We start from the raw sequence: 13,974 nt of genomic DNA, 5'->3' as shown, positions 1-13,974 counted from the left end.
AACAGCCAGAATTTATAGGAATAAATGTTAAATCAGCAAATTATATATGAATAAAGCTCTCTGTAAAACCTTCAGAATATAGTATATGCCAACGAAGTGGAGATTTCTTAAGAAAAACTCGTTTTGAGAAAACTGCCTTGAAAAATATGTATTGTAATTTAAATCTATGCAAAGAGATAATAAATTACACTTGAATACGTATTTTGCATGGTTTCTTCCCACTAGTCTGAAAGAAGACGTGTTATGGAAGCAAAATAGCCTAAAATCTCAAAACTGACCAGTGCATGAAAAAAAAAACAATGGGTTTTGCCAGTAGTGTCTTGCTTTAAAATTTTGACTTTAAACTAAGACTAGACATTTAGCGGAAGCATTGTATGGCCTACTTTCATTATATTGTAGCATTTTTTCATAAGCTTGAAAGCATCCTATTCATTAAGTGACTATATATATTAGGGCTGTCAAACGATTAATCGCGATTAATCGCATCCAAAATAAAAGTTTGTGTTTACATAATATATGTAGGTGCACTGTGTATAATTATTTTATATATATATATATATATATATATATATATATATATATATATATATAAATACACACACATGCTTGTATATTTAAGAAAAAAATATTATTTATATATAAAATATTTATATAAATTATATATAAATCTATATACAGTATATACATGAAAATATTTCTAAAAAAAAAATATATATATATATATAAAATAATTATACACAGTGCACCTTCATATAACACAAACTTTTATTTTGGATCTGATTAATCGTTTGACAGCCCTAATAAATACATTTGCATTTTTGAGAGAACTACTCCTTTTACAGATCATTAAAATCCCACATTTAGAAATTAATTTAACACTGGTAAACTTCTTAAAGAATATCTTGTGTGTTTTATCCTGTAAATGTGTCCACAGACCCCTACAGAACCGTTTAGACCCCTTGTTGAAAGCCCTGGACATAATTAGTAAGAAGATCCTTCTCGTACAGTCATTATGCAAGCACTCGAGAAAGCTTTTGCTGGAATGATCTGGCATGATGACAGTAATTGCTCCTAATCGCTCGTGGGCTGATGGGGCCATTTACTCTGCAAATGAGTTTTAACACCATAAAGTTGCCGATCGGCGCCCTCGTCTCACCTTGTGAAAGTGAATCACAGGTTCGGAATGGATGCGAATGAGCTGCAGACAGGACCGGTAGCCCTGGAAGAGTTGTGCAAACAAGCGCAGGAAGACCGCTCTCACCTCCTTATCCTGTCAAACACAAGAAAGCTAGAATAGAAGGGACTGAGAATCATTCCAGGCGAACGTATGAGGATGGAATGAGTCAGTGTGAACATTTTCTCGTCTCAAAATAAACTGCGTACGTGATGGGAGTTCAAACTCCTTTAACAAACAGATAATTCTTGCCCCCCGAAGACCCAAAAACTGTCTCCCGTGTCGGCCATATGTGTGTCCGCAACTTTAACGTGTTATTTTGCGAGATTGTAAAAGCGAAAAATAGACGTATAAGGCTTTTACCAGCAGTTTGAGGTTGGATGGAGCAGAACGAGGGGGTGGGAAGGCATTATCTGCTCCTTCCAGATCTGGATGCAAAACCTGAAGACAAAGAAGGTATTTACAGTGAGGAAATATCCTGCTATCTGTGGGAACAAGACAAATGGTGCAAATATAGCTTATGGAATGTCTCTAGTCACAATCATCTTTCAATTCTGTGTAAAACAAACAAACAAAAAAACGTTTATGTTGAAAATGCAGATTAGCTACTGAGGAAAAATTATGAAATATGTTGATTTAAAGGTGAAGTGTAAAGGATTTATGGACCACTAGCGAAAGAAAGAAAGAAAGAAAGAAAGAAAGAAAGAAAGAAAGAAAGAAAGAAAGAAAGAAAGAAAGAAAGAAAGAAAGAAAGAAAGAAAGAAAGAAAGAAAGAAAGAAAGAAAGAAAGAAAGAAAGAAAGAAAGAAAGAAAGAAAGAAAGAAAGAAAGAAAGAAAGAAAGAAAGAAAGAAAGAAAGAAAGAAAGAAAGAAAGAAAGAAAGAAAGAAAGAAAGAAAGAAAGAAAGAAAGAAAGAAAGAAAGAAAGAAAGAAAGAAAGAAAGAAAGAAAGAAAGAAAGAAAGAAAGAAAGAAAGAAAGAAAGAAAGAAAGAAAGAAAGAAAGAAAGAAAGAAAGAAAGAAAGAAAGATAGATAGATAGATAGATAGATAGATAGATAGATAGATAGATAGATAGATAGATAGATAGATAGATAGATAGATAGATAGATAGATAGATAGATAGATAGATAGATAGATAGATAGATAGATAGATAGATAGATAGATAGATAGATAGATAGATAGATAGATAGATAGATAGATAGATAGATAGATAGATAGATAGATAGATAGATAGATAGATAGATAGATAGATAGATAGATAGATAGATAGATAGATAGATAGATAGATAGATAGATAGATAGATAGATAGATAGATAGATAGATAGATAGATAGATAGATAGATAGATAGATAGATAGATAGATAGATAGATAGATAGATAGATAGATAGATATCAATTAGGGCTGGGTAACGATTACTCGCATCCAAAATAAAAGTTTGTGTTTACATAATATATGTGTGTGTAGTGTGTATAATTATATAATATATAAACGTAAATACAGACACATGCATGTATATTTTAAATAAAAATTTACATGTATATACTGTATATATATATATTTATACATAATTTATATTAAATATAAATATAAATATTTGATATATTAATAACAATTTTTTCTTAAATATATACTTGCATTTGTATGAATTTTTTATATACAAAATAATTATACACAGCAAACACAAATATATTATGTAAACAAAAACTTTTATTTTGGATGTAATTAATCGAGATTAATTGTTGCCCAGCCCTAATATCAATATATACTGTATATATATATATATATATATATACATATATATATATATTCTGGTGCAGACCTGGCCACTATGATATTAGGGTGTTGTAGTAAGATACCATGGTGTTGCTATGTGGTTACTAGGGTTCAGAATAGTTTCTAAGTGGAAGTTTATTAGCCCCAGTCCCAAAGTATTTATGATCTGGCTCAAGTCCTGTAACTTATCTTTATATAACTGCTATCAGATGAGAAACACATACTGTATCTCCAAAAATTGTAATTTTGGAAAAATCTCTTTATCATAAAAAAATCTTAAAAAACGAATCAAAATGATTTAGTCACCTTTAGCACAATCTATCATAACATATTAGATAGATATTTGATTTGAACTTTTTTAATTGGGGTTCAATGGCTCATGTTTCCAGTAGCTACTCAGTTGGTTGATTATTGATTGTTGTAGAATTAATATATATATATAATTTGAATTTTTACTTATTATTTTACCTCAAAATCAGTTTTCTGGGCTTAACACATAAACTACAGACTCTAGTGTAAAGGGAAAGCCAGAGAGATGAGGAAACCAGAACATACAAAGTTTTGACACACACCTCTTAAAGTCAGTGGAGATACTTGTTATATAGGTAATCAGACTAAACATCACTCCAATGGTCATTTTGATGCACAGTAAGAATACAGTCTTGAGTAAAAAGCGACAATAACAAAAACAATTTCAGATTATATTACAGTATATAAATACTATTACATATACTTGATATAAATGCAAACCAAGTGGCACATTAAAGAAATGACACAACATCACAATGTATGTGTGTATAAAGGTTTTTTTTTTTACCATGGACAGTGCTTTTTGAGTATTGTGCAACAGGGGTTCGGGAAGCTGGGAGAGGTGTATACACTCCGGGATTTTTATCGTTCCTCCATCGAGGTCAGCAATGATCACATCGAGCTGTGAACAGAAACCAAAATGAGTGATATTAGCAAATGAGTCACGGAGAGCAGCATCTGACCATTGCAAAATGTCTTGTGCTCACCAGCTCTTGGATCTCGCTCTGGAACATGGAATGCACTCCGATGATGAAGGGCGTAGGCGAACTCAACACCTCCAGCAGTCGAGATGGGAGGACGGGGATGTAGGGGTAGCTGTGGTCCAAATGAGAGTTAGGCAACCGCAATCAACATGTCAAGCAGATGTTAACATCAGACTGTTCTCATAAAAATAGTACATACTATTGCAAAAGACCCTAAAAATAGAACTGTTTGCAAAATTACACTCTTATCATTTGTGAAGAGTACACATTAACGGGAGTTTCATTTGATACAGCAGTGTCCTAGTTTTTACGCTTTAAAAGTAGCTAATGTGATGCTATCATCAAGGCAACTGAAGGTCAATTGCTAAGCTCCGCCCTCCCTAGTTACTGTTGCTATGCCTGTCAAGCTTTTGCAACTGGGACATCTATTATAGTGTGGATAACCCAGTGTCAGACATTCCCAATCAGATAAATAGTCATTTTTGGCGAACATGTGAAATATCTGAGAGAGCAAGACAAAAGGGACTGCCGTAATCCATTCGAGGGATATATTCACGATATAATATGCAACCGATAAAGGCTTTAGCTTAAATTTTTTAAGACACGATTGCCCAGTGGTGTTTTTCGGGCATGGCTTAGTGAAGGGTGGTATATCACTAACATTGGATGTTGACCCACCTGTACTTCAGAGGAAACATGAGGGTCTCTAAGGCACGGCAGGCCTCTCCTAGTCTCTGATAGCTGGAGGAATGGAACAAAACCTTGTGCTCCGTCAGAACCGCACAAAAGAGACTAAGAACATTCTGGATTCCTGGAACATATAAATGCACAATTACTAATTCAATATTTGCTGAGCAACATTTCATTAAATGTATTCAAGAAGTGTTCCTGAAAACAGAAAAGGCTAAATATCATCTGCGACCTCATGATACGTTTATCACGACACGCTACACTGTTAAGCAAGCAAGCACAGCAGGTAAGATACAATCCAACAGTCTTATTTACAATCCAAAAATACTTGCGAACCAAACGTAAATTTAACGACACCGAATATACAGAACTCAAGACTTAAATACACAGGGAAGATAGTTAATAGAACAAGAACCAGGTGCGTAACTCAATGAGAAACCATAGTAACAAACAAGGACGAGAACTCAGGAAAACGAAACTGGGAAAACTAAACCAGAACAGAACGTGACTGCAATATATCCTAAGCCATAATATTATTATCTGCACATTATATCAGGGCCTGGTTTCACAGACAGGGCATTGAATAAGCCAGGAGCAGGCATTAGTTCAATTAGGACTTTTAAGCTTTCATAAATGTGCCTTAGATGAATGAAAACACATTACTGGTGTGCATCTTGAGAGAAAACACTGACACTGGGGAAAGATCTTAGGCAACCTAAATTTACTTCACTATATTACTATTAAATCCTAATCTAGTCATGACAAACTATATCTCGTTGGAAAGGTCTAAGACTGCTAAATAGATATTTGACTGCTGGTTTTTGCTACAAATTATCTAAGAAGAGTAAAAAAATTTTTTTTTTTTTTTTTTACAAGAGCGCGCCTCAAAAAAATCTGCACCATAACAGGAGTTTTGAAATTTGTCACAAAAAGTTTTAGCATGAAAACTTTGGGGTTTCGTGCTAAAAGTTCCAAATGAAACATAAATATCCAGTATTTTTCAATAAAAAAATTATAATAAAATATTATACTGTAAAAAATTATATATATATATATATATATGTATTCCTCTAAAATATATGCCTACACAAAATCTCATGGGAACTTCAATTTTTGTGATATCAACTTCAAATTTGGAACATAACTTGATTAGATTTATGGCTTTGATTTTATAGTAATTTTAGAGTAAAAAATATATATTTTATAGAAAATAGAAAATATGTGATACTGTAAATGTAAATTTTCTATTGTGGGCAAACAATAAAAAAAAAGAAAGAAAGTAGAAAATATATAGTACAGTATATTTGATTTACTGTAAATTTTCACAGTACATTTTCTTTTCACTTCAGCAATAATCTGCTGAGTGTTTTCTTTAAAACAAGTTCAAATTTGGGTACATTTTCCAATGCATTCTTGAATTACAACCATTTAAGTTTGAATATTGCATTTTAACAGCTAAAGGGTTAAATTGAACAAAAGTGCAAATTTAAGGAAATGATAATTGACACCACAAGCAAAAGCAAATCATTTAAAAAAAAAATCAAGATTAATTTTATAGCTAGTGTAACATAAAAGAGAGATCTTGATTATTACCGTTTTAAATTCAAAGCAAGAAACAAAAGTCAGACTTAATTTTATATTGTCTGAAACGAGATGTATAACAGAACTTAATAGATGAAAAATAGATTAAAAAAAGAAATAAAATAAATGTTCTACCATAACTAAATATATTAGATAACTACTCCATTAATAAGGTTGCAGATTAATACCAATAATACATAAATTATGATTATATTGCTGCAATCTACATCTAGTTTCTAGGCCGATTGCTACAGTATAATGGATTTTTTTAAAGTTAATCTCCAAGTAAAATAATAAAAATCACCATATCTCACTTATTTGGCAAGTAAACTAGCTATGAATAACCAAGATAATGTACCAATGTCATTATCAATGTGTTGAAATTGTGATTTTCTAGGGCTCGTTTCCGTCGTTTCACATAACTCAGTGAATTTGTCGTTTAAACAACCCATGCAAATAAACAACACTATAGCGGGTGCAATTAATTAGCATATTTGTCTCTATCATGATGATGCAAAAATGCTTCAAGAATGGCAAATATGAAACAGAGACATAAATCATCCAACGGGAGTCATCGGAAAGAGCGAGAGATAAAAGTTTACAGTTCCTGTTTTTGTTTGTCATCAACATACCATTGAGACTATAAATCACACGCTCGACAGGCGGCCACTAACAGACATATCCGCAGCGCAGTCGGGGTCAGCGTTCCCATTATGTCTGTGTCAAACTATGATACGCACCAATAAACAGGAACAAGATATGAAAATTCACATTGTCTGTCCAGTTGAGCAAATACCTGAATCCAACAATGCTTAATGTTTAGGAACATTGCATACTTGTTATTCCATTCGGCTCGTTTTAGAAACGTAACGAGGAATCGTGACCATGTGACATGTTGAATCATCATGCTGAGTGGTTTCTAGCACGTTGCCTACAGGAATGACTACCTGCTCTTGACCGTTCCTCTGAATCACAGTGTCGTCTCCTGCCAAATAGAGCAACACATTTCATAATCTTGTTTGTGAGCCATCCAGTAAAGCTTGTCCTGACCTTGTGACATTGACTTATCTTTTGGAATGGCTGCACATTTCTGACCCATACATAGACAGGGACACAAAAAGCTGCAAACAATAAACAGCGAGCCTTATGATGGCAAACATGTTCATTTCCTCTATTTCTCAGGCCATTCTTCCGGCCTCACTCTGATGTAACCTCTCTGAGACGAAGGAGAGGAAACGGACGTCTACTTTGACAGACAAGTGTTCCCGTGTCCCTTATTTGATTAAGAGAACCTGAAGCTGAGATGTTGATCACCGAATCCATGGTAAGATGAAGATTTGCATGTGAGAACGCAGCTTATTAAAGTTCGCTAATGTTGACATAACCCATTTGAAAATATGCAGTCTAGCCAAGGATGAGCTCTGAGCCAGGGGAATCTGATAAATCTGTTGCTGATTCACAGAGGAGAACAATGGAGAGCATAAATTATACAAAGCTCATGTAGGTCGACATGTTGTTGGGATATTACAGGCTTGGGTAACCTTAAGATCAGTCCCAGAAGTACCAGGCATCTGGGAGGATGATACATTGACATGATGCTCTTATCAGAAACCATGCACCCAGAATGGTATTTGGGGTGGTGTTTTCTCCTCTGTTAGGTCACAGACCATGGCCATCTTACACCGCCACTTGTGAACTTTCTATTGGAGGACAAAGAGCAGGTTCTAATGATCTTGATAGGCATCCAGGGAGATTTGTGGGATGCACTCCCGTTCCACCACATCCAAAAGATGCTCTATTGGGTTGAGATCTGGTGACTGTGGGGGTCATTTTAGTACAGTGAACTCATTGGCATGTTCAAGAAACCCATTTGACATGATTCGAGCTTTGTGACATGGTGCATTATCCTGCTGGGAGTAGCCATCAGAGGATGGGGTCATGGTGGCCATAAAGGGATGGACATGGTCAGACACAATGCTCAGGTAGGCCGTGGCATTTAAACGATGCCCAATTGGCACTAAGAAAACATCCCCCACAGCATTACACCACCACCAGCAGCCTGCACAGTGGTAACAAGGCATGATGGATCCATGTTCTCATACTGTTTACGCCAAATTCAGACTCTACCATCTGAAATCGAGACTCATCAGACCAGGCAACATTTTTCCAGTCTTCAACTGTCCAATATTGGTGAGCTCTTGCAAATTGTAGCCTCTTTTTCCTATTTGTAGTGGAGATGAGTGGTACCCGGTGGGGTCTTCTGCTGTTGTAGCCCATCCGCCTCAAGGTTTTGCCACAAATGCTTTGCTGCATACCTCGGCTGTAACGAGTGGATATTTCAGTCAAAGTTGCTCTTCTATCAGCTTGAATCAGTCGGCCCATTCTCCTCTGACCTCTAGCATCAACTCTACCACTGTCATACTGGATGTTTTTCCCTTTTCACACCATTCTTTGTAAACCCTAGAAATGGTTTTGCGTGAAAATCCCAGTCACTGAGCAGATTGTGAAATACTCTTGAGACCAACAACCATGCTACTCTCAAAATTGCTTAAATCCCCTTTCTTTCCCATTCTGACATTGAGTTTGGAGTTCAGAAGATTTTCTTGACCAGGACCACACCCCTAAATGCATTGAAGCCACTGCAATGTGATTGGTTGATTAGATAATTGCATTAATGAAAAATTGAACAGGTGTTGCTAATAATCCTTTAGGTGAGTGTATATTATAATACATTAAACAAAATATTATTCAAAAGTTTCAGTTTAGTAAGATTTTTGTAAAGAAATTAATAACTTTATTCAGCAAGGATTAATGAAACTGGTTCAACTAAAACATTTATAATGTTACAAAAGATTTATATTTCAAACAAATGCTGTGCAATAAGTTTTTAACAATGATAAAAAGTAAAAGTAAATTTCTTAAGTAAAAAATCTGCATATTGGATTTCTGAAGCATCATGTGACTCTAAAGAGAAGTCTGAAAATTCAGCTTTGCCACCACAGAAATACATTACATTTGATAATAGAAAACAATTGTATTAAATATATTATTACAATGTAATAATATTATAAAATTGTAACAGTATTTCAAAACATTACTGATTTTAGATTAAATAAATGCAGCCTTTAAGAGCATAAGAGACTTAATAAAAAACCTTGTATGTATATAATGTACAGAACTGTATGTAATCTATATCAATCTATTCATCCATCCATCCATCCATCCATCCATCCATCCATCCATTCCATCATCCATCCATCCATCCATCCATCCATCCATCCATTCCATCATCCATCCATCCATCCATCCATTCCTTTATCCATCCATCCATCCATCCATCCATCCATCCATCCATCCATCCATTCCTCCATCCATCCATCCATCCATGCATCCATCCATTCCTTCATCCATCCATCCATCCATTCCTCCATCCATCCATCCATTCCTCCATCCATCAATCCATCCATCCATTCCTCATCCATCCATCCATCCATCCATCTATCTCTAAATTTTCTTGATATTATTTATTTTTATGTTTGATGCGATGTGATTTTGGGGTGAAACATGATCCAGTTCTTGACTAGCTTTGTGGGGATCACCCTTTAAGATGACAAGGCGACTGTCGCTCATATCAAAGCACTTAGAGAGACGGAGAAAAAACAAATGTCAAAAGAAAACACTGTTTTAAATGTTATCAGGTTTATAAAAAGACTGAAGGGATTGTTTAGTAAGAGTATTATTAATCAGAGATCTACATAAATCCGCAAAATATGAGAAACCTCAGTGAACTGTGATGAAAAACTCCTAAGTTGAATAGTTCAAGTCAAATGCTGGCCAAAATAAATCTTAATCTGACCAATCTTAAAATATAGTGCACAGCACAATTACAAAACTATGATATTATATGAGATGTAATGAAACAAGGAAAAGGGGGGAAAGGGTCAAACTAATTTCTCCATTTCCACCACAAGGTGAACAAAAACAATCAAGGTCTCCGAGTTCATTTGACAGATTCAGAACGTACTGTTTGTTCAATTTGAAAAATCGAATCTTACATAGTAACAAATGGCATTAACGATGTTGTCATTGTATTATTTAGTCATTAATAAAGTTGTGCATGCACATCTGTCCAGATGCTGCGTGTTGTGCTCCAGCTGAATGTTGGAGAGCACACACACACACACACACCATTAGTACATTCCTCTGCAGGTCACTGCAATGCAACACAATTCTTTCAAATAAATTATTTTAAATGAACATAAAATAATAAATAATTTTTATCTTGATAATGAGAACTGTATTTCTTGAAACTCATTTTTGGTTTCTGTATTACAAAATATGACACATTTGACTAATCACTGTACCCTTTCAAAGATGTGTGAGTGCATTCATAGGTTGTAAAAGGGCATTGAGCAGAAAGATGCGTTTTTGAGTACTTCTGCATAGAGAACGAAACATGCAGCCAGACTTCACACAGCAAATTATTAGCACACTGGAAAATGGACATTTTTCTTACAAGAATAAAAACAAATCTATCCGGAGGCTTTTAATATTGCATTCTTCTGCAATTATCAGCATATCATATATGTAAGTGGCAAAGGTGAATTTAAAAAGGAAGAACATGAATGTCTCCCTTTTGTTTTAATGCACTTAATTTCCACTGAGATGAACTGCACACGTTTGTGTAATCCTAGTGATCATGTTCTTTAGCAAGATTTGAGAAGGAAATCTAAAGAGTATCTTGTTCTTCAATAAAAGCAAAATCATCTGACCATCTGTACAGATTTCACAATGTCACAAATGTACTTATTTGATTGTGAATGAGAGAGGTCTCAATCAGCTCCCTAGTTCAGTGATCACTTCTAGTGCGCTGAAAACAAGTGCTCCCTAAAAAGTCCCAGAAAACCAGGGAGCCACCCTAGAAATGACTCTCTTTTAAATGTTTTAAAATCCGAAAACTTACATTTCCATTAGGGCTGAACGATTAATTGCATTTGCGATAAAATCGCGATATGATGAAACGCGATTTTGTAATCGCAAGAGCTGCGATTACATTGGTCACGTGACACGCGAGAGAAAAGCAGTCTGCAAGATAAAGCATCAACTTGCCACGCTACACGGTCTGGCGTTCAGAAAAGAACAGTTTAGTCTATTTTTAAGTGATATTGTGTTATTTATTCTCTCCTCCACAATCCTGGATCAGAGAATTTCAGAATCGAGTCTGAGCTTAGTTTTTAAACACAGATGCGTGATGACGCTGGGCGTGCTTTAGAAACGAACCGTGTTCTGAATCTGCTTGCTTCTATTTTCTCGCTCTCTCTCTTCCTCACTCACACACACGACACCGCTCGAACCTTCCAAAACATAGTAACGTTATTTCATAAAGTTCGGGATTGAACCGAATTACATGGACATTCGCGGGCTTCATTGAACAGGTTTTGCCGCTTTGCTTGATGTTATAACGTTACACTTGCAGTGCGCGTTCTCTCCCGCGGGAATTTTCTTTACAAATGCTTCACAGAGGCATTATTTATGTCTTTTGGAATGCAGTCGGCTTATATATTAAAACCATGAAAATCACTGAGAGGGCTGCTTTCATTTTAAAATACTAACGCGTGCTTTGTGAAGAGCGCTCGTGCATGCGGCCGTGAGCGACTCATTGGTAAATGTACTTGCATGTCAAAATGCTTTTATGACGCGAAATTAATGTAAACACGGTCAGTTATATCTTACTTAAACCAACAGGACAAACCACATTTACAATTTCAAAAGAGATATATGCATTAGTGTGATTGCAGCTTATCGTATCTAAACTGAGGGGAAATCACTCCAGCTCTTGAATGAAAAACATTCAGACAGCCTACTTTTAAATACTGAGACCACTCTTTGTTTATTGCTTGTAATGTTTTTTTAGTTTCTCTTTATTTACTAGCTTTTATATTTTGAAGCTATATTATTTTATATAGCCTATTTAAAATTCTTAACATGTAATTGGTTTAATTAAATGTTTTTTATATTTATTTTTTAAAGTATGTGTTTTTACACATGTAATTAAATACATATTTTAAGAGTTATTAAGATTAATTAATAAGAAAAAAAGTAGATCAGATCATGAGCTATCTAAAGATTCCCATCCCTACTGTACAATGATTTATTGCTTGTCTTTGTCGACTAATACAGAAGGTAAATAACTTTTTTTAAATCGCACATTAAATCGCAATCGCAATATTGGTTAAAAAAATCGCAATTAGATTATTTTCCAAAATCGTTCAGCCCTAATTTCCATTGTGAAAGTATGATTAGTCGTACTGCAAATAATCAATTTTATTTTGAATTTTTATTTTATTTTGTTGTCCACAGTTATGACAGAGAGGGAAAACGAACTATATTTAAAATACCTTGACCTTTGGTGATAATATATACGTTTTCAGCATATATACAGTGTCAGGTAGAATTTATAGTTGTATTTAAGCAGAAAAAAAAGTGTTTTCCCCTGTTCTCCTTATGCTCATATGACTCCTCTCTACAAAAACATGTTTACAGGAAGGGACAGTAAGCGGAACTATAAAGGACAGGAGATGTCTGCATAAATATGGAAAAGATAAAAAAAAAATGGGTCAGAGGCCATGTTTACACCTGGTATTAAGATGCGTTTTGGTCGATCGGATCACGATCAGGTTTAAAGGAACACTCCGAGCTTATTCACTATATCCCCCAGAGTTAGATAAGTCCATACATACCTTTTTCATCTCTGTGCATGCTGTAACTCTATCTGACGCACTCACCGCTAGCCTAGCTTAGCACAAATACTGGATGTAAATGGCTACAGCTAGCATACTAATCCCAATAAGAGACAAAATAACACCAAAAATTGTCCTACTTACATGTTGTGATTTGTATAGTCCCAGAGTGTACAAAAAACAAGGTAATATGAGACAGATATCTTTTAACCGTATAAATATTGGGAACTATATTCTGTAGGGCTGGGTATTGAACCAAATTCGATTTCGATTCACAAGCTTGCAATTCGATTCGATTTTGATTACGATTCGATTCGCTTCAATTCAATATCGATTATTTTGGACATCAGTTACAATAAATGGCCATTTTTCTCAAGGGAATCAAATCTCTTAAATGCTGTAAACTATGGGAGTCTAGTTGTAGCCTACTAGGCTTCATTAGCCTAATATGAAGGTAATAATGAACTGTTTTGTAGCTATACAAACACTTAAATTACACTTTTATTTATTTTTATAATAAGAAGATTATAAGAAATATACAGTATAAACATTTGCCAGATTTATTCAAATACGCATTAAATATTGAAGAACATTAAGATTATTATGCATATGTAATATGGTGTATATATTTAGCAAAATGCTCCTCTCTAGACTTATTTTTTCTAGCTGACTAACGAGTTTATGTGGGTTTTCTGAGGTAAATATGACGATGACATTGATTACAAGCTGTTTAACTGATGTCTTTCCACGGTTGAAACGCTGATACGGTATCGATATCGGTTCGTAAAAATGAGAATCAATTAATATCGAGAAATCGATATTTATTACCCAGCCCTAATATTCTCAGAAGGCGAAGCACTGCTACGGTGCGTCTCAGGTGCTGCGGTTATCACTCCCACGCCCAAGAAGCAATGCTGCCTTCTGAGAATATAGTTCCTAATATTTATATGGTTAAAAGATGTCTGTGTCTCATATGACCTTGTTATTTGTACACTCTGTGA

General features: G+C 34.8%; 1 protein-coding gene across 4 annotated transcripts in view; it reads right to left on the bottom strand.

Moving 5' to 3' along the window:
• sbf2 (SET binding factor 2) overlaps window positions 1-13,974 on the bottom strand; it is a 168,882-nt gene that overhangs the window by 94,702 nt on the left and 60,206 nt on the right. For all 4 annotated transcript variants that reach the window (XM_039690899.2, XM_039690902.2, XM_039690903.2 and 1 more), the window contains exons 7-11: window positions 4,641-4,773; window positions 3,966-4,074; window positions 3,767-3,880; window positions 1,538-1,615; window positions 1,157-1,270 (exon numbers count right to left, since the gene is read on the bottom strand). In XM_039690899.2, coding sequence (XP_039546833.2) covers window positions 1,157-1,270; window positions 1,538-1,615; window positions 3,767-3,880; window positions 3,966-4,074; window positions 4,641-4,773 — 548 coding nt within the window. The remainder of the gene's footprint in view (window positions 1-1,156; window positions 1,271-1,537; window positions 1,616-3,766; window positions 3,881-3,965; window positions 4,075-4,640; window positions 4,774-13,974) is intronic.

Source organism: Pimephales promelas, chromosome 1 (genome assembly GCF_988280905.1).
Source record: "Pimephales promelas chromosome 1, fPimPro1.hap1.1, whole genome shotgun sequence".
Taxonomy (NCBI): Eukaryota; Metazoa; Chordata; class Actinopteri; order Cypriniformes; family Leuciscidae; genus Pimephales; species Pimephales promelas.
Note: the sequence above shows the minus strand (reverse complement) of the source record. Positions and strands in the feature narration are given on the sequence as shown.